The sequence below is a fragment of the Cnephaeus nilssonii genome (assembly GCF_951640355.1).
Source record: "Cnephaeus nilssonii genome assembly, chromosome: 19".
NCBI lineage: Eukaryota > Metazoa > Chordata > Mammalia > Chiroptera > Vespertilionidae > Cnephaeus > Cnephaeus nilssonii.
The window spans coordinates 26799675-26821120 of NC_137090.1; the positions used below are offsets into that span (position 1 = coordinate 26799675).

The 21446-nt window shown below is 49.9% G+C and overlaps 2 protein-coding genes across 5 annotated transcripts in view; both read right to left on the reverse strand.

The window, feature by feature from the left end:
* HLF (HLF transcription factor, PAR bZIP family member) overlaps positions 1-3976 on the reverse strand; it is a 50324-nt gene extending 46348 nt beyond the window's left edge. For 2 of the 4 annotated variants that reach the window (XM_079797226.1, XM_079797225.1), the window contains exons 1-2: positions 3490-3976; positions 995-1327 (exon numbers count right to left, since the gene is read on the reverse strand). In XM_079797226.1, the coding sequence (XP_079653352.1) occupies positions 995-1327; positions 3490-3604 (448 nt within the window). In that variant the 5' untranslated portion in view covers positions 3605-3976. Of the gene's footprint in view, positions 1-994; positions 1328-2227; positions 2317-2778; positions 2853-3489 lie in introns of those variants that run through there. The other 2 variants (XM_079797228.1, XM_079797227.1) reach the window with 2 other exon arrangements.
* Positions 1222-21446, reverse strand: part of STXBP4 (syntaxin binding protein 4) — a 172620-nt gene continuing 152395 nt past the window's right edge. Inside the window, exon 19 of the mRNA XM_079797222.1 lies at positions 1222-1327. Within this exon, the coding sequence (XP_079653348.1) occupies positions 1318-1327 (10 nt within the window). The 3' untranslated portion in view covers positions 1222-1317. The remainder of the gene's footprint in view (positions 1328-21446) is intronic.

A 21446-nucleotide genomic window follows, 5' to 3' on the forward strand; every position in this document is an offset into this window, starting at 1 on the left:
TCTTCCTGCTCATTTGGAACCACAGGGAGCTACAGGCACGGAGCCACAGCTGCCTCCATCCGTGTGTGGATCAGAGCGCTCAGCAGTGGGTTTTGAAGTCTTGGTCATTTCAGGGGATGCTTTTTGTAATATTTCAACACCATTTCCAGCCGACCTTGCGGCCTTGCAGGCATTGATAAAAGTGGACTGAGTGTGCTCAGACAGAGGAAAATGACAAAAGGAAATGTCAGAACAACTTGGTTTAGAGGAATACTGAAGAGAGAACTGTGGGGCCTGGTGCTGAAAAACGCTAAGTCGTGCTTCCTCGGAGAGGTGGTTTGAGAGTCAATTTCTCAATCGTGACAACACGAGATGAAAAGATAAAAAGTCTATCTGCCCCACACCCTTATCTCACATAATTTTTCCCTTTAGGCCAGACAAGGGTGAACGTAAGTAAACCACTGCCTTATAGAGCGTCTACACACAACATTCAGCAAGAGCCTCGTATCGGGGTAGTTGGAGGATGCGGACAAGGGGCAGGAGATGAGAGGGATGCTGAACTGTCCAAATCATCACCTGTCAGTTGGTGTTTCTTATACTGCAGTCCTTGGACCAACTGCATCCAATGCCCCAGGGAGCTGGTTAACATGCATATTCCTGGGCCCGAACCCCAGGCCTGAAAATCCAGCATTTCTAGGGTTGGTCTGCAGTCAGCCGACTCCCCAGGTGATACAGACACTCCCTGGAGTGGGACACCGGCTGCTGGGGGTGGAACAGCATGGGGCAAAAGCAGGTGCACGGTGGTGAGTACGCCAAACAGGGTTTACTCTTGTATCATCACTGTACCATTTTCCAGACGAACAACTGTACACCTACCTTTGCCCCACCCTGTACCAGGCTCCTCTTTCAGAGCGAGCTAAGTCCCCCAATGAAGACGTTTGCCCGCCCCCTCCCATCCCTCCCTTAGCCCTCCTCCCCTCCTGGAGTCAGCAGGGAGAGCCTTCGGAGAGGTTACCTGGTCTGATGGGGCTCTGCATACAGGTCGGGGACGGGATGCCAGGGTGAAGGGGCGCAGAGGCCCGGCTGCTGAGGTCCACCACGGAGGGGGCCGTGGAGGAGGCGGGCGGCAGCGCCGGAGGGTGCGGGCTGTGATCGTGCTGAGGGCTGGGGGGAATGCCGTTTTCGGACAGAAACTCCTCCAGGTCCATGTACTCCAACTGGAAAGTGTCTCCGTCATAGGGAAGGGTTTTGTCCCATAAGGTGGGTCCCAGGAAGGCGGACTGGGGGACGGTCGGGCTGTGACTCTCATCGTCCAGCTTCTTGTCCTTGTCTTTGTCCTTATGAAACGCTGCGGGGAAAGGGGAGAGTCGGACTTTAACAAAGAAAACGCGCGGCTTTTTCACCACCTCTCCCAGCCTCTGCTACAAAGCTACTGGTCACAAACACCAGGGTTGTCCGGCCGCCGGCTTTTGTGGCTCCCGAGTTAAGAGTTCAGGCAGGACATGGATCTTGGCCTGTTTTTCAATATCTTCCTATTTACTTTGGAAAGAAAGCGCTGGTCCTTGGGTCAGGGCGACAGACTGCTCTGGGACGTAAACAAGAGGGCACAGTCTTTGGGGGCGTTATTTGAGAAGGCAAACCATTTAAATCCACAGCGGGAAAGTAACACTCGCAATTATATAAAACTGCTGGGATTTTTAAGAAAAAAGGCAATAACTAGGCATGATTTAGCATCCAGGAAAGTCATTAGAGTAACAATATGAAGTCATTCAGACGTGGAAAGCCGGGGAGTTGGTGATTCCAATTTTGCTGAAACAGGGATTCTCCACCCTTCTTTGAAACCATGTATTGAGCACCTACTACGTACCTGGTTCTTCCCATATATTATCTCCAAAACTCTCAGAATCAACTTGCAACTCGCGATTATCCCCACTTATAATGAGGACATGGAGGCTCTAAGCCGGAAGGAACTTGACCAATGCCTCACATTGGCCCAGAAGACAACTGAGAACACCGCCTAAGCTCAGGTTTTGCTTCTAAATCCACTGGGCTACACTGGATTTTACAAAAGGAGTTTTGTTTCCTTTTTAAAAAAAAAATAAAGTGTTTTCTTTCACCTCTTCCCCTAAACACATAAGTATGACCTGATTCTCAAAAATCACACACGTACCCAAGCTGTTAAAAGCACAGCTAATGGGAAAGGTGGTTGCTTTATATACCTATGATGGAGGTATGCAACTATTTTTACCTGGAAGCACTGCCTCACCCCAGGAGGGCTTTCACCGGCGCTCAGAATCTTGCCAAGTCTAGTACTCAGGCGCCAGTGGAATCTGGGATTAAGGAATTTGGCTTCTGAGTGTCTTCCTCGGAGAAGCACAGCCTCCACCGCCATCCATTCTAATCCTCTACAGTCTCAGCTCCTGAGAAGCTGCCTGAAAACACCCACGGATGCAGAAAAGACGGCAGGCAGCACCTCCCTGCCAAGTGCTACTCCTGAAAGGAGAGCTCCGTGGAGAGCTGTGCTCTGCAGACCAAGAACAATCCCCGCAACTTGTGCGATGCAACAGGTCGGCCCCTGCCAGGAAAGAGGCTGCAAGAAGATGCGAGTACCCCCAAGCTGTCTGTAGCCCAAGGATCTTTTAGGACCTTCCACTCCGAGCCACACGGTCTGCATTTGCTCCTGGGATCAGCCCAAAAGGTAAATCCCTGGCGGCACCAGCTCGGTTCAGCGCCTCCTTGCACGACCCCTCCCTCAGGCCCCGCTCCAGCCTAGGCCGCCTGGGAAGGTTTGGGACTTACCAAGAAAGGGCTCAGGCCAGAGGCGGCTCCCCGCGCGGTTACACGTGAGCCTGCTCCTCGCTCCCCTCCCACCGAGAAAGTGCAGCGGGAGAGTGTCAGCGCTGGAGGCGTGCACCGCTTCCCGCTGAGAGACAGCACCCCTCACCCCCACCCCCGCCAGCTCTCACCGCCCCCCCCCCCCCCCCCCCCGCTTCTCAATTACTCTTCACTGGAGAACTCGTGTCTCCGCGCACACCTCGTGAGCTCCAAATCCGAACTAATAGCAGAAACAATAATATGATCCCAATACTCGGCCTAGGCAGTGAGACCCCCCCCATTGGGGCCCCCACCCCTTCGGAAGCAAGCCCCCTGATTCCCCCCCCCCCCCCCCCCCGCCGGAGCTCTGCCCTCGCGCGGGCGGTTTCTCTCAATGTGGGAAACACTGACCTGTCAAGTTACAGCTCCCACCCGCGCAGCCAGAGCTGGACCCAGGGAGGCTGGGCCGGGTCCCCTGCACTATTTCAAACATTGCACATTCGAGGAGAGGTGGGGTGATGGGTGAGCTCCTCTATTTCATTAAAGCAGGGCCAGGGTCCCTGGGAACGGAGGGAGATGGATGCTCCAGCGAGCTAGCTGCGGGGAGCGGGCGGGGGTGGGGTGCCCTGCGAAGGAGGGGGACCCCAGGAGCTTCGTTCCCTCCCAGAGCGGGGCAACCGGGAGGGCAGCGCTCACCGTCTTCAGGATGAAGGGGGAGCTTCAGCGGGTTCTCCAGCAAGGACCTGAGCACGCCGTAGGGAGGCGGGATAAAGGTGGGGTTCAGGGGGAGCGGTCGGGACATTTTCTCCATTGCGATGCAAATATTTTTCTTAAAAAAACACAACCGCCCCCCAAAATGCTGCTGAGCTTTTCCTCCGTCCTTTGCCAAAAGTACTCGCTTGGAGACAAGAGAAGAAAAAAAATGTACTTGTATCTTTATAAATGCATCTGCATAAAAAATAAAAGCAAAAAACTTTCAGGTTTCCAGTGCAGCCGGTCTCCGGAGAGCGCGCCAAGTGCCCTCCGGTTCCTGGGCGGCGATCTGCGGGATGCTCTCACCTGTCTTGAACCCACCGCCTTGCAAAATGTTTAAAATTGCAAAAAAAAAAAAAAAAAATAGAATATGCAGACGATCGCAGAAGGGCGGAAGACACCGCGCCGACGCGGCCCCGTCCCGCCAGCACTCGAGGCCGCGCGCGGTCCCACCCCACCCCCCTCCCCGCGCGCGGGTGGCCGCTGCTCCCCTGCGCCCCGCGGCCCGCAGCGCCGGGCTCAGCGCCTCCGGCCACCCATGTGCCGCGGCCCTGACAAGAGTGACGTCAGGGCCCGCACCGCTCGCCGATAGGCGTACAGGAGGCGGGGCCACGCGCGGCCCCGCCCCGGCCCCGCCCGCCGCCGCGGCGTGTTTGGCGTGGTCGCGCGCGCGGATTTTTCGGGACCGTGCGGAGCGGGCAGATGGCGAAGGGATAGGAGCCCGATCCCCGGGGCCAACGACCTGGACTGAGAGTCCGATTGTTTCAGTGGGAAGAGGAGAGAGGAATGTACTTCCGTAGAACCGGCGGAGCTTCAACATCCAGATGCCCAGGCTGCATCCCAGGAGAACTAAGGCAGACCTGTGCGCTGACACCCAGGCACCATTCGTTTTTAAAGCTCCCCGGTGGTTCCAAAGAGCAGTCAAGTTTGCGAAGGACAAGTTTAGATCAATGGAAGGTAGATACTCTTCTGAATACTCCGGGCCCCAGCGAGCTTAGCCCCTCCCTCTCCTGACCCGCTCCCTCAACCACCGAAAATAGCTTCTTACTGGAAGTTCCCATAAGATACAAAAAGCACCCTGGAGAGGGGAGTGCGGGAAGGAGCCCTGTCAACCGTTTCCCACGCTGCCAGCGGGGTCGGAACAGGCAATTGAATGCAGGCAGGAGAGACACAGGCGCTGAGTGGCGTTTTAGGAGTATCTGCTCCAGGAGAGTACACATGGCCTCAAGGGAAGAGGGCTGCATGGTCATTAAAATGATTTTGTACACTATTCCTAAAGGAGACCTCCGCGTTCATTGCCACAGCAGCAGCATCTCCCTCCCGCTGTCGGTTTGGCCCACTGCAGCTCGGTGCACCCCTGTCCCCAGTGTGGGGGGAACCCCCTCCTGACCTGGGTGGGCCGGGCCATGGCATTTAGGCCTGCAGAGCCCCAGGCAGGCAGGGTCTTCCCCTCACTCCCCACATCTCCCGCTGACACCGTGGCGGCAGGATCTGGGAGGGTCTGCAAGAAGGAATGGGTACAAATGAAAGAAAATGTTCTGTCAGTGAGACGGAAAGCTCGTCTCTGTGAAGGCTGCATCCCGGGGTGGGGTACAGCGGAGTCCTGGTGCATTCTACTCCCCTGGAGCCCCAGGAGGGAAGCCTCCCAGAGAGAAGGCACCTGGAAGGCAGGGGACCAGGAGGGCCGCCTGGGGGCGGGGTGTCCCAGGCAGAGTGACTTCTAGCAACTGCCTTTCTCTCTCTGCGCTGCCGTTTCCTCATAAAGGGGCATATGCTAAGTGACCTCTCCATTTTGCCCCCATTTGAAAAGCACCACAAAACGTTAAGGTAACGTTCTAAGTGACTTGGGGTGCTCAGCACACAGTACAGTGTCAGATGATGTGCTGTGGAATTGTGCCCCTGAAACCTGTAGAATTTTGCTAACCAGCCTCACCCCAATCAATTCAGTAAAAAGAAAAAAAAAATTTTAAAAGCTGAGTTAGTCGTTTAGCTAATGCAGTCGCTAGAATTATGTGAAGTGGAAGTGTGTACTTCTATCAAAGACCCACACAGAATGGCCTTGGGTTTTACTCTTACTATTTTTATTTTTGGGGTTTTACTTTAAAAAGTTATGCTGCTTTCTGGGGCGATGAGGAGTGTGGGTTACACAAGTGTGTATACCTTTGTCTAAAGTTTACTAAACCAATTAAACAACATACTTAAGATCTGAGCACTTCACTGTTTGTAAATCACACTTCAATACAACAAAAATAAAAACAAAGCCAAAAGAAATCTCCTTCTTGGAAAAAACCCAAACGGATAAACATTATTCGAAGAAGATTTGACAGGTCAGTGGAAAGCCCTTCCCGCGGCTCATGCAGGAGGGCAGGAAGGACAGCAAGGAGCCCGAGGTGTGGAACTCTTCTAGAAATAGCAACGCCATAGAAGAAAGGTTTCTCAGAATCAGCTGCTTAGGAGATGCCAGCACAGCCCCACTTTGCCCCGAAGCTCTGCCTGGCCAGTGGGTTCCCCCTGTCCCACTGGAGTTTGAATAGTGAGGTTGGGGTCAGAGGCCTTTTCCATCGCCCACGGGGCAGGCGTGAGGCAGCCGCCTGGCCCGGCCCTGCAGGTCTACGGAGAGACCTGTGCCGTGTAGGCAGCGTCTGTCTTTCAGTCCCCAGTGGGCGCGAAGCCTGGGCGAGCACACAATGCCCGCCACTGTCTCCTACCAGGGCCGGAGCCTGGGGTGGATGGAGGTGAGCGCGCGGTGATCAAGGGCTTCCAAGCCAACCAGCCAAACCTCTAGCTGAACCTGTTTATCTTGTTGCCAGAAAGGGCACTTGATCCAGAGAATTGATTCCGAAGGGAAAGGCATCACGTGGCGGTTCAGCTGGCTACGCCTAAGCCTAACGCAGCTTGTCCCATCTCTCCCTCCTGTAACCTCCAACTCAACTGAAACCCCAAACAGGAAAATGATAGTTAACTAGCTTAACTACCGGACACACTCCGACCTGTTGGCTTGGTGCAGGAGCAGGCTAACCAAAAGCAACAAAACGCGAGCTGGGAATACTGAGCTCTCCTCCCAAGGGTGACTCAGGCAGAGGCCCTGGCAGGCTCTCCTCGCCCTTCTCTGAGTCCCTGCGGCTCTAGTAGACTCCAGTGGGAAAGACGAAGACGGATGAAGATAAAGTGTAGTAAGGCAGGTGTGTGTGTGCTTAAGAGTCAGAGGCTTACGGATGTGTGGTAGGAAGGAAGGTGAAGGAAACTGTAGAAGAGAAAGAAAGAAGAATATAGGTGGCAAGGGGAGAGGGAAAAAAATCAATGAATGCAGTGGGTGGCAGTAGAATGAGCACCGGGATTGGGGCCAGACATAGGTGGGTATTTCCTATTATTAGAATAATAACACAAAGGAGGAGAAGGGACATTTATTGTGTGCTTACCTGTGTTCTGGCACAGTGCTAAACACTCTTAAGGTATTATCTCTTGTGTTACTTGCCACAGTAGCAGGGTAGGTAGCATTTTTATGCCCATTTTACAGAGGAGGACAGTGAGGCCCGGAGAGATCAGCGACCAGCCATGGTCCGCTAGCCAATGTCTGGGGAAGCTAAGAGCTGAAAATGGCTGTGCTGACTCCAGAGCTGGTGTTCTCAGCCTCCATGCGGTACAGGCAGGTTCAAATTCTGCCCCTATCCCGTGATCGTGCATAGCCTCTCTGACCTCAGTTTCCTTTATGTGAAATATAAACCAATGCCCGTGTTTCCCAGCTTGCAGGGCTGCAAGGAGGACTAAGGGAGGCGACACCTTGTGAGGGGCTAAACGAACGTGAGGGCTGGTTAACTGGAGGCATTTTCGCATTTTCTGGTTTCTCTGTTCCTTCATAGAGACGCTCCCACTGTGTGCCTTCGTGTCTTAATTTTTTAGTCCATGATGTTAGAGGTTACTTCCCACCCAAACACATATGTCCTTTTCTTCTTCTCACCCTTCTCTCCCTCTCCCTCCCTCTCTCTCTCTCTCTCTCTCTCTCTCTCTCTCTCTCTCTCTCTCTCTCCTCTCTCTCCAGGGCAGCCACCTTACACTGTTCCCAGTCTCCAAAATAAATCCAAGTTTGAAGTTCAATGAAAAATCAAATACAGCAAATTCCAAATCGCCCCTTAGCCAGAGTAGGGAAGGGATGCCCATTTCCTGTATCTCACTAAGAGATGAGAAATCAAAATCTGTGGGTTCATTGGCCCTTTAAAAATTATTGCAAATCTAGTAAATATAGCTGAACTAGAGATGGTTGAGCTATAGAGACAAGGAATTGTCATGACTAGAATCTAGTCTTCCGTTTGCTCAGGATCCCGGTCAATCAGGCTTAGCAAAATCAACTTACATCAACCACACTCTACAATATAATTTCCAGGGGACATGGTAGGCCCTTTTAGGTGCAAAGAAAATATAAGAACAGGTGTCCTGAGGCGATGAGAATTTACTGTTAGGCTAAACAGGCAAAGAGGAAGAGCCCAAAACCTGCTAAAGGGATACATGCTGTCATGGACCAAGTTCTTCCGTGACTCACGCATCCTGTGGGCCTGGGGGCGTGGAACAATGGCCTCTCACCGTGCGTCGATGCAGGGCCAGCTTGCCTCCATTCACGGCGTCCTCGTCCCTGAAGGTTCTGACCCCTAGACACTGTCACCATTTCACGTGGCGTTCTCCCACTGGGCTGGGTTTCACGTGAGCCATCTCATAGTGATTGGCCAACCTGATGCTATAAGTGGGTGTCTTTGTTGGGACATTGGTAACTGGTTCAATGACTAGAGACCAAAGCATCTGGTGTAACTCTGATGCGTGGCACCAACCGTGTGCAACCAGGTTAGCTTGGCATGGCTCTCCTTTAGGAAGGAGCTCTGGGCATGCCCGGGATGCTGAACTTCGTGCGGTACTTAAAGCTGCGTGCCGGCTGGACAGGGTGCTCCCTGCCCTGTAGGGAAACTCTCCCCGGGAGCTTGCTTGCTGGCATGGAGTCGGAGCGAGGCAAGTTGGACAGACTTAATGGCATCATCAGGCGGCACCAGCCGGATGCACTCAGCCTCCCTGCGACCCCTTTCCGGCTGAGGACCTGTGTGGATGTAGACATTCCCGCCACTGGGACTCAGAGCCCGGGTGGGAGAAGCGGGAGGCAGGGTCCTGAGGTGGTTTCAGGTCTTCTCACGCACACTGACGGACAGGTGCTCACTCATCACGTCTCCCAGGCGTCACATCTGTTGGTCTTCGCACAGCGCTGGGCGCCGCGCTCACTAGGCTCCTGGCACCCTCTTCCCCATCTGCTCATGCTTTTTGGTTTTTGTCAGGCAGGGAACATTGAGATGGATGGGCTTTCAGCAGGTCTGCCTTCCTGAGACCACACCCCTCCCCTGCTTCTCAATGCACACAGCACGGTGGAGGGCTCTGCGGGGCCGTGCTGTGCTGGCACTGAGGTTACAGCGCAGGAGAGAAGTCTGGGGTTCCGCGCAGTCCGGTGAGGAGACAGCCGCTCACCCAGATGCCTCTCTCAGTGTGATGTGTATCGCTGATAGATAAAAAGAGAGTGTGAACAAGGAAGTGACTAACTCTGCCTGAAGGGCTCAGGGAAGTCTTCACTGGAGGCCTCAAGGAAGGCTTTGTAGGTAGAGTAGGAGTCCATCAGGGAGGCGGGGAATGGGAGAGAGACGCCAGGTACAGGGTACGCAGGAATGGAACAGCACAGTGGGAACTACAGGCTGTTCCGTTTCCTGAGATGCAAAGTTTACCAGAGGGAGAGCCAGGGCCAAGGCCTTCGTTAGAGTCTCCAAGGGAGAGGCGAGGCAGGACAAACAGCTTAGGATGGGCTAGTTTGGATCATTTTGGAGGGTGGTCTGGTACTTGGCCCCGGGGTGATGGAGGCAGAAGAATATTGCCTCCGGGGGTGAATGGCCAGATGGAAGAGAAAGGCCTCTGAGTTGCTAGTTTGCCCATCAGAGGCATGCTCCCAGCTGAGCCCCTTACTGTCTCCAAGAACAGCCTAGTCCTGAGAGGGACAGTCTCCCCTCCCCACCCGAGCCAGGAACATTTTACAGATATCAAACCATCATCCTACACAGAAAATAAAAAATATAAACAGCGTGGCCTGGCTCGTGCAAGTTTCTAACCCAACTCAGTAAGCTTAGATGTCACAGCCACACAGCAAGTCCCAAATATCTGAGAATCTAATTCTCTTTGCAATATAATCTTAACATAATCCCCCTGGCCTCCTACCCTCAAAGAAACCATCTCTCCTTCCTTTTGCATTCCTCCCTCCCCAAGTGGCTTCAGTTCACCAGTCATCCCGGCAAAAGCTGCAGATCTGGCCCTGCTTTCCTCCTCATCCCCCCCGGGGTGACATTTCAAGAACGAAAGGCAATATTAACATCAAAGACGGAGCCTAACTAACCTCCAAAATGCCTCTCCCTTTGTCCTGTCACTGCTTTTGCTAAGACTTTCCGGCTCTCCCTGGGGGTTCCAACAGCCTCCTTACTGACTGCTGTCTGTGCACTTCCCCTTTCATTCCCATCTCCAGCTAATCGTCCACCAAAATGATCTTTCAAAGGTACTGATTATGCCCTGGCCAGTTTGGCTCAGTGGATAGAACGTCAGCCCGTGGACTGAAAGGTCCCAGGTTTGATTCCGGTCAAGGGCACATGCCTGGGTTGCAGGCTCAATCCCCAGTAGGGGGCGTGTAGGAGGCAGTTGATCATGGTTTTCTCTCTCATCAGTGATGTTTCTATCTCTCCCTCTCCCTTCCTCTCTGAAATCAATAAAAATAAATAGATAGATAGATAGATAGATAGATAGATAGATAGATAGTACTGATTCTATTTTATCTTCTTGCTCAGGAGCCTTCAGTGTTTCCTCACGAAATGTAAACTAAAACCCATGTTCTCATGCTGTAGATGACCCCTCCCAGCTGAGCACCAATCCACCCATTTCTGGCTCCTGCCCCAATACCTCCCTCCACCTCTACCCCATCCCACCAGCAGGAGGCAGTGTTCCGATGGCAGCTGCCTAGAGCTCATAGCCTGGCTCTACCACCTGTCAGCTGGGTGACTTTGGGCAAGTCACTTGGCTTCTTGGTGCCTCAGTTTCCTCAACTATACGATGAGACGAGTAACTGTATGGACCTCACAGGTGAGGATTAAATGCATGCATACACATAAAGGGCTTACGCTAGTGCCTGGCACAAAGTAGTAGCTCAATAAACATGAGTTTGCACGCTCTCACATTTCATGCTCACTCCCTTTACTCATGTGATTACTCATGTGATAAATGCCTGTCTCAACCATTGAGGCTCAGCTCAGCTGTCACTTCTTGGTGAGGCCTCCCTGACGCCCTCAGAAAATGTTAGTCCCCTTTGTGCGCCTGAAAGTTTTGCTTTCATATCCACACCCCCCACTGCGGCCTGGGGTATGGTTCTTCCCTCTGGATGGTCCTCACTATGCCTAAGACTTTACTCACTACACAGAGGACATTGGACAGTTATTTGAAGGTGTGACTGTATAGATTTCGTGGGGACAGCACCAAACTTCAGAGTCATCTGTTTGGGTCACCTAAAGGTGCTAATCAGCCCGGCTGGAGCGGCTCAGTGGTTGAGTGTTCGATCCCCAGTGTAGGGCCTGCAGGAGATAGATGATCTATGATTCTCTTCCATCATTGATGTTTCTATCTCTCTCTCCTTCTCCCTTCTTCTCTGAAGTCAATAAAAACATAGTAAAGAAATAATACAGGTGCTGATCAGTTTGCCTAAGCATGATTTTCTCCAACTCTCACATTTCAACTGTTCTTTCCTGCCTACCTTTGAGGGAGCGAACTATATCGGTCACAGATCAGTAGCTTGGTGCTTCCTCCTCTGCGTGTCAGCTTTTATCCAAATCTGCGGGTTAATCATGCTTGTTATCAAGGCTTCCCAGATTCTCCATTACCTCTCAGCGCGGTTTCTGCTTACCCGCCGAGACTAACCCTTGGCCATTCAGGTCCCCTTCCTTGTTAGTTTCCGCGCACACTGAATCAGAGAGGGTTCCTGTCCAATGAGACCTGTCACCTTGTTTTTAGGCCCGTCACCATGTCTCCAGTTGCTACACAGTCGATGCTTAAGTGATTATAAGTCTCCAATAACCAGTAATCTGGGTATCTCGTATCATTGCCTAATAAGCCCGGGCTCTTTGCTAAGAAAATGGCAGACAGCCTATGGGATTTCTTTTATTTTGTTTTTTAAAGGTATCTTGAAACATTGGGCCATTTCAGTCCTGAAAGACGAAGCCATACTTAGTTGTTCTTTACCAGTAGTTGTCAAACTTGAGCAAAGTTTAAAGGCGTTCATTAAGATGCAGATGCCTGGGCCTGCTGCTGGAAATTCTCCTTTGGTAGTCCAGGGTAGGGTCTAATTTCTGCCTTTAAAAATATATGTGTTTTTTTTTTAAAACTGATTTCAGAGAAGAAGAGAGAGGGAGAGAAAGATAGAAACATCAATGATGAGAGAGAATCACGGATCCGCTGCCTCCTGCATATCCCACACTGGGGATGGGGCCCGCAACCTGGGCATGTGCCCTGACCAGGAATTGAACCTGGATTTCTGAGCCATGCTGGCTTGGCTAATTTCTGCCTTCTTCACAAAGGGCACAGTTTCCTAGGGCTGCCCTAACAAATGATCACAAATGTGGTGTCTGAAAACAAGAGAAACTCTTCTCTCACAATCTGGAGGCCAGAAGTCTGAGGTCGAGGAGTCAGCAGGGCCACACTGCCCCTGAGGGTCTAGAGGACACACCCTCCTTCCCCCTCCCAGCTCCTGGTGGCTGCAGGCATTCCTTGGCTTGCGGCTGCCTCACTCCAATCTCTGCCTCCGTCCTCATGTGCCCTTTGCCTCTGTGCCTGTGGGTCTCTAATACCCCTCTCCTTTCTCTTACAAAGACCCTAGTCATTAGATTTAGAACCCATCTTAAACACAGGAGGACTTCACCTGGAGATCCTTCATTTCACCCCCAAAGAGCCTACTTCCAAATGAGGTCACATTCACCAGTACTGAGGGTTAGGACTCAGACACATATCTTTTTGGGGGCACAAAATTTAGCCCACTATAGAGGTTATTCTGATTTATGGGGTTCTTGCATTGTCTGTAAAAAAAACGCTGCCCAGTTTTAGAACTTATCTTGAGACTAGTTTTTGTGACCTCTCGACAGTTCTACACTAGGATACTAGCAAGTTAAAAATCTAAGAAAGAAAAAGGAGAATGAGCCCTAGTTGGCTTGGCTCAGTGGATAAAGCCTCAGCCTGTGGACTGAAGGGTCCCAGGTTAGATTCTGGCCAAGGACACATGCCTGGGTTGTGGGCTCGATCCCCAATAGGGGGCGTGCAGGAGGCAGCCGATCAATGATTCTCTCTCATCATTGATGTTTCTATCTCTCTCTCCTTCTCCCTTCCTCTCTGAATCAATAAAGAATTTTTTTAAAGGAGAATGAGCTCTGCCCAGCAGAGCACGTATTTCCTTCCCCATTGCTGTGGCGAGGTGGGAGGGAAGGCAGAGGACGGCTTTAGCCTCTGCTCTATATTGTGCGTGCCCCCATCCCGCCCGCCTCCTGAATGCCTCATCTTCTCCTTCCCAGCCGCTCAAATAAGACTTGGACTGTCAAAGCTAAGTTCTAGGCTGGGACATTGCCTCTTCATCAAACGCACCGAGCCTACTGCTTGGAACATATCTATTAGACGCTTGCATGAATGAACAAACACAAAAGAATGGAAGTACCTCTTCTTTCAACTCATTCAGAATATTGCTGCATACTGCACCTTGGAAAAAAAATCAGCCCGTCCTCTCTATAACCCTTTCCTGGTTTTCTCCTCCCTATATCTTAGCACCATAATTTTATCATGGAGATAAGACTCCCCTTTCTCTTCCTGTGTGTTAGTCTCCTTCCCCATCCTGTTTCAAACCAAAGAAGTCTTTGAAACCAGGGATCTACAATAATACCTGCTTTTTCTGAAAAAAGTAGGGGCGTCTTAATTTCATGGCTACAATCTGCCTTGTCTACAAGCCTCGTCTCCTCTACCATACGTTCATTTCCTGCACACCTAATCCTCTAACTATCGGTTACAAATCCTTTAGCTGGTGCCCCTCCTTAAGCATTTTTACCTTCCATACAGTCCTCAATCCCTTCTTCCCCCCGCCCCCCACCAGCAGTGGAGGTCCTACAACCTCTCCCAAAGCTGTGACCCTTTCTGACATCAGGATCGGGGCCAATCACCCTGGGCTCCATCCCAAAGCTCCGCCTCCCCTTCCTAACTCCATTCTCAGATATTATCCCCAAAGTGAAATCTGGCCAAGTCCCTCTTTGTTGGTGTCCACCTCTCCCATCCTTGTACCCCTGCTATTCATTCTCCCCTCATTGAATCCACTCCACACCGGGACACGGATGAGTCTCACAAACACAGTGTGGGTGGGGCCACAGGATCAGATCCCAAAGAGTCTGTCCTGTACCCAGACTTTCTACGGGTTTAGAAGCCTGTTTAGTAGCGCCTACGCTGGGGAGGAGGGCTGATAAATGTTCAACAATGGGCTCTCCAGGAAGGAGAGTCATGATTTGCAGTACTGGCTGATTTCCCTGGTGTAAATACTCCTACCTTGGCCAATTTCAAGATACTAACGGCATGTCACTTAATGCGGAATTGGGAAAAGTTGTGCTGTAGCAAAACATTATGTGTCATTTCCACCAGACAGATACAGTAGATGGAAATGACCTCAAGAGCATAAACAGTAGCACAACGTAGTCGACTAGTAGGAAGTGGTGAATGCTGAGTACTTATTACCTTTTTCTGTGTGCCCAGTGATCTTTCCAGAACCTCACTCACATACACATTTGAAAGCCCCCACAGCTAATGCCACCTGAGAATACAGATTAAAAGGACTTCACATGACCAACTACACTTGATTTCCACTCTCCTTGAACCTTCCTAGTCTAGTCCATATTTACTTAGCTTTTATATATATATATATATATATATATATATATATATATATATATTTGATTTTTTACAGAGAGGAAGGGAGAGGGATAGAGAGTTAGAAACATCGATGAGAGAGAAACATCCATCAGCTGCCGCCTGCACAACCCCTACTGGGGATGTGCCCGCAACCAAGGTACATGCTCTTGACTGGAATCGAACCTGGGACCCTTCAGTCCGCAGGCTGATGCTCTATCCACTGAGCCAAACCGGTTAGGGCTTACTTAGCTTTTCAACCAATATTGAGTGAGCTATGTTCCAGGCACTTTTTTCTTTCTTTTTCTTTTTAAAAAATATTTTTAGTGATTTCAGAGAGGGAGGGAGAGGGAGGGAGAGATAGAAACATCAATGATGAGAGAGAATCAAGTGTGGGGCTGTCTCCTGCATGCCCCATACTTGGGATGGAGCCCGCAACCCAAGCATATGCCCTGACTGGGAATCAAACAGTGACCTCCTGGTCCACAGGTCGGTGCTCAACCACTGAGCCACGCTGGCTGGGCAGCCAGCCAGACTTAATTTTAATAGTGGCTGTGTAACAACCAGCTCATAAATTCCTCAAAATTTGGCCATCATCACTCACGAGCTGCTAGAGGCCAGCTTCAGCCTAAGATGGGGGTGGATGAATGGATGGAAAGAGATGTGAGGGGAGATTCCGGGCTTGGAGTCATGTTTTGTTTCTTGATCTGGATGCTAGTTAAACAGAGATCTCCACATTGTTAAAAGTTATTGAGCTGAACTCTTACAATAGGTGGACTTTTCTGAATATATGTTCTCCTTCAAAACAGCTTACCCCAAAGGGCACTAGGATTTAAAAAGGGAGGGGTGTTGGATCACTTTTCTTGGCTCTTTAAAATCCTTGTCTGGCTTTCTATTGCACATCAGTTACAATCTCAACTCCCCACCATAGTTTTCCAGCCCTGCCAGGCAGATTCTGGCCCCTGATTGTTTCCAGCTTCACTTACTCAAGCCTCTGCTCCTCAAACCTGTTAAGTTCTTTCCCGCCTCAGGGCCTTTGCATATGCTGTTCCCACTGTGCAGAGCTCTTCCTGCCACTTTCCCTAGAGCTCCTGCCTTCTTCTCAGCCTGTAGGGCTCAGCCTAAAGGTCACCTTCCTGTGTGTGCCTACCCTGGGGGCCCTCTCTAAAGTCTTTTTCTCAAAGTCTTCTTTCTTTCTTAATACTTTTTAAAAAATGTGTCATTGTTTGTTTGTTTATAGCCCCCCACCCCATTTACCCCCAATAAAGTGAGGCCAGGCATCAGATCTATTTGTCCATCACTGTGCCCAGGCACAATGTCAGGCATCCAGAAGGTGCTCAATACATAGTTAATGGATGAAGCAGCTACCCCTTGGCTTCCTAGCAGAATTCAGGGAAGCTGTGGCCCTCCAAGCTGTGCCTGGAGGTGCAGAATGGAGCAGAGAGGTCAGCCTAATATGCTGCTTGTGCAGCACCCGGTCCTTCCTGCATCAGCCGCAGGTTCCACACCCTCTTCCTGCAAGAGTGTGAATGGTAACTTGATGGATCTTCTAGCTCAACTCCAGCACCCCACCGTTTTCAGAGGGGACACTGAGCCCAAGGTCATGGGAATTACCTTCCTTCACTAGTAATCCAGAGCTCACACCTCTTTGTCATAATGTCAGGGGCCTGGGGTAGGGGATAGAATGGGGGCGGGGAGGGTGCGAGGGGGAGGAACATGAGGTTTTAGCACACAATGACATGGAAGAGAATGTGGCTTTATTAATTGCCTCGGGCAGCATTCTTGGACAAATAGTCAAATCTGCCAAGCCTCAGTTTTCTCATCAATAAAATGGGGGACCATAATGACTATTCCCTAGGGATCTGGTGAGGAATGAAGGAAGCAAGGTGTGCAAAGCACCTCTCTCATTCTTGGTAAACGCGGTTGGCTGCCCTTCCCCGCCTGTTGGGTGTTGACCAAGATGAGGCCTCTCCTCGCTGTTCCACAAATCTCCTGATCATGGCTCTGACCGTTGCCCAATTTCATTAACGCCCTGACAGCGGGTTGACGTTCACAGGCCTTAACTGTCTCAGACAAGAGTGGCACCACCACGGTGTGAGCCCGCCACGCTCCTGCCGCTGCATGTCTGTGCGCGCACCCCTGTGGCCCTCGGAGGAGGGCCAGACTATCAGGGCGCAGGCTGGACGAAGAGCTACGAATGACAGCGATAAGGCAGGAACCAATCCTGCCCACTTTTGCAAAGGCCCCAAACTGGAACCTTTTAATATAAAAAATAGAGAGATGTCTCTTGACATATATACCTGGTGATTCTATCCTTTTAAGAAAACCTTTTCTAAGGACAGGTATTTAGATTCCCATTAAAACTTAGCCCCTGATCTTGGGGCCTTCAGGTGTGAAAATCAGGTGCTGAGTGAGTGAGGGGGTGGGGCATGGATATATTTTTAGTATACATTTTGTTCCAAATACTGCGCTAGGCATACTCGTCTTCGTATTAAGGACTTCAGGTTGAAGTCTGAAAGGAAATCTATCAGTTAGGACCCAAGATGCTTAATAAAGAGACGCTGAAAGCACAGGGGTTCCAACAGGTTGGAAGTTTGTTTCTCATATAGTTGTCCATCAGGGCAGCGCAGCACGAGCAGGTGGCCCTGCCGTTCTCAAGACAACACTCCACTCCCGAGTCTCAGATGCAAGATCGCTGCTTCTCCGCTGCCTCAGTGTGCATCCCGGACACAAGGTAAGGAAAAGACAAAGAGACCTTTTCCTTTAAGGGCAGGACCCAGAAGTACCACATGTCATTTCTGCTTACATCCCTGCACAGCACTGGTTTAATTAATACAGAGGTTTATTTCTCTCTCAGTGTGAGAATAGGCAGTCCTTCCCTTCCCCTTCCCTTCCCTCCCTCCCTTCCTCCCTCCCTCCCTCCCTCCCCTCCTTCCCTTCCCCTTCCCTTCCTTCCCTCCCTTCCTCCCTCCTTCCCTCCCTCCCTCCCTCCCCTCCTGCTTCCACTTTGCTGAACACTCAGGTCGATGCAAGAATTTGCCCCAAGCAAGCTCAGGACTTGAATGGGTTAATGCTTTTTATAAAGGGCTCAATTTTCTTCCCTTCCCCAATAATAACTTGAGTAGAGTTTACAGCCACCTGCTTTGTATCACTAATCTTAGGTCCTGCAAGAATATGAGAGCTTGTAAATACTGCATATCCTGTTTGAACCCACTTCCCCGTATTGAAAAGGACTGCCAGATTGCCGCAGCAACTCAACCCGAGAGGGCTTGTGTTTTCACCAGCTTGCAAGGAAAGCTACCTGCTGCTGCTGCTGCTGTGACGCTCAAAGGGAGCTTAGGGGCTCCTCTGGTTCCCTGGGGGAGCGTCACCCGCGCCTTAGTGTTCATGCGCACGGGGCGCTTCCCCTGTAGATAAGTGGCCACTTCCGAGCTGGCATCCCTGTTCACCAACAGGCAAACTTGAGCTTCCAAATTTAGTCTGATTCCTTTTGAATTCCTCTCAATAACAGGAAACTATGAAGAAAAGAAGATTCTTGCTTATTTGCACCTATTTTTTTTCCTTAAGAAAATAATGCCCATGATGCCAGGAACCACATGAGGATGCCAAGCATTTTATAGACATCATTGTATATATATATTTCAGAGAGGAAGGGAGAGGAGAATCACCGATAGACTGCCTCCTGCATGCCCCACACTGAGTTGAGCTGAAACCTGGGCATGTGCCCTGACTGGGAATCGAACCATGACCTCCTGGTTCATAGGTCGACGTTCAACCACTGAGCCATGCCGGTCAAGCTATAGACATCATCTTTACTCTGATCCTCACAGCAGCCCTGCCCTGTGCCTGTGGCTTTGGCCACAGTGCAGATCAAGAGCACTGAGGTGACAGAGTTACGATGCAGGTAGACCAGTTGCAGCAAAAGGAGCTGGGGAACTGAGTCAGGTCTGTTAGACTCCAGAATGCTTGCTTATTCCTCGCTCCAAGAGCGGGACTTCTGGAGGACACAGGAAACTCTTCGTTTCTCTATGTTTTTAACATCTTTCTCTCCTTGAATGGTCCTCACTGGAGCCCAATGAGAACAAATTCCATATGCAGCCACGGAGATGCGAGTCTGAAGGAGTGGAAGGCTGGAACTTGCTTAACTTACAGTTCAGCAAACAAGTTAATTTTCTTACATCAGGCCTCCGGGAGGGTCGATGGTATCAAACCTTTGTTTTTTTTTAGTGCTGTCACACCAGACTGAACCTCAGGGATTTAACGAAGAACATTGTTACCAAATATTGCTTTCCATCTATTGCCAATGCCACACAAGGCTTTGTAGTTGTTTAGAGCACATTAGTCCTACAGAAAAACATTATGCCTGGTTTCAGAAATGATAACTAAAATAGGTAAATTTTTTTTTAAAATATATTTTATTGATTTTAGAGAGGAAGGGAGAGGGAGAGAGAGATAGAAACATCAAAGATGAGAAAGAATCATTGATTGGCTGCCTTTTGCACGCCCCCTACTGGGGAATCAAGCCTGCAACCCAGGCATGTGCCCTTGGCCGGAATCGAACCTGGGACCTTTCAGTCCGCAGACTGACGCTCTATCCATTGAGCCAAACCAGCTAGGGCAAAAAATAGGTAAATTTTTATGAATTACTTAGCTCGTGGTTGAGTGTCGACCCATAAGCCAGGAAGTCATGGTTCGATTTCTGGTTAGGGCACATAAGCTGGTTGTGGGCTCGATCCCCAGCAGAGGGCATGCAGGAGGCAGCCAATCAATGATTCTCTCTCATCACTGATGTTTCTATTTCTCTCTCCCTTTCCCTTCCTCTTTCTGAAATCAGTATCAACATATTAAAAAAAGAAAGAACTTAAAGGTCTAGCTAAGAAGTGTTAAGGGAGAAACAAAGAAGAGAGAGAGTTTAGCCTGAAACAGATTCTTTTGAAAAGTTGCCCATCATCACAAAGAGTAAAACCACCAAAGCTGCCTTTACATTTGCCTTCCTGTCATCAATGCAAATGGTTAGCTGAGGACAGATATTTAAGAGTAGACTTAGCCAGGGCTTCATTGCATGTTGTTTTTCTGGATCTATACTTAGAGGGATGCTCTTGCAACCTCAGTTCCTCTCCCTTCCCCAGACTCTACATAAACACACACACACACACACACACACACACACACACACACACCCCTAAACAAAACCTTGGAGAAGAGAACTATAAAAAGAGTAGAGATTGAATTTTAAATGATCTACATGATATCATTAATGTGTTGGATGTTCTGGGCTGAGTTGTGTGCCCCTTCCCCCAATTTTATATTATGAAGGCCTGGCCCATGGTGTCTCAGAATGTGACTGCATTTGGAAATAGGGTCTTAAAAAGGGTAATTTAGTTAAAACAAGGGTGATCCCTAATCCATTATGAGAGGTGTCCTTTTAAGAAGAGGAAATTAAGACACAGACACACAGAGAGAAGACGGCGTGAGAACATGGAGGATGGCCATCTACAAGCCAAGGAGAGAGGTCTCAGAAAAAAAACAAACCTTGCCGACACCTTGATCTCAGATGTCTAGCCTCCAGAACTGTGAGCTCCCCTCAAGGTGGAGAGAGGGCACCAATAATTCCACATGCTTCTTCACCCCATCCAAGGAGAAAGAACGGCATCATGTAACCATGGAAACAAGGCCAGGCTTCCTCTAAGTGAACCACTCATTGTTACACTAGTAATAACAACAATAAATGTTCATTGAGCACTAAACATGCGCCAGATACTCTTCTAAGTGCTTTGGCTGAATTAACTCTTTTAATAAAAAGACAATGGAACTACCCTGACTTGTTACTTTAATTAAGGACAACCCCTGAAATTGAGGGGAAGTAAGCCCCACCTCACATCCAGGCGGCTAAAGCAGAAGGTCATTCCCTACAGAGTGTGCACAATGGATGTGAGGAAAACAACCACAGTATGAACTACGGCCACGTCTCTGCAAAAGTATCACTGCACCAGGCTTCAGTTTCCCTTAATGACCTAGCTTAGCACAGGTGAAAAAAAAAAAAAAAGGTTATTATTGATGGGTACTTATTTATTGCAATTAATTGTCATTGTGCATATAAATTACCTAAATTACCACTTTCCCAAATGTCCCTTTTTAAAAGTGACTTTTGGGGGTGACATCGGTTTATTAAATTATATAGGCTTCAGGCGTACCATTCTATAATACATCATCTGTATATTGTATTGTGTTCACCACACCAAGTCAAGTCTCCTTCCATCACCATTTACCCCCCTTCACCCTCTATACCCTCCTCTACCTCCCCCACTCCCCTTTCCCTCTGGTAATCACCATGCTGTTGTTGTCTGTGTCTATGAGGTGTTGTGTGTGTTTGTGTTTTGCTTTTTCACCAGCTGAAATGTCCTTTTGAACATCATAGCATTGCTTTCTCCTGGAAGGTATACAGTAGATGCCAGCAGACACTGAGTTGGGCAACTTGTCAGTTTCTGGAGCTCTGTTCCCAAACACATGACCAGCCTTCCTCCTGCAGGTTACAGTGGCCTCTGGGTCCCACTCTGGCCTGATGCTGCGGCTCTCCTGACATTTAGGCAGAGGTGTGGAAACGGCTGGGCTCAGGGCTGTCCTGGCGTGTGTGGGGTTTCTTTCTCTGTTGCCCTTGGTTCACAGTAAGAAAGGAGCAACCAGAGACAGGCACGTGGTACTGCTTTAGATTGTCTCACTCCTATTCTCCCTCCCGCCCCCGCCCCCCATGGACACCCCTGTAAGGATTAAATGCATTGATCTGATAGTTTCTGTGTTTCAAACTCGAATTCAATTAGAATTTTATCCCAAGTCCCAAAAATCAGAAAAGCTGTATTATGATTTATGGCATTTCTAGTAAATCAAGTGTTAATCTTATTGGGTTTCATTGATTTGGACTA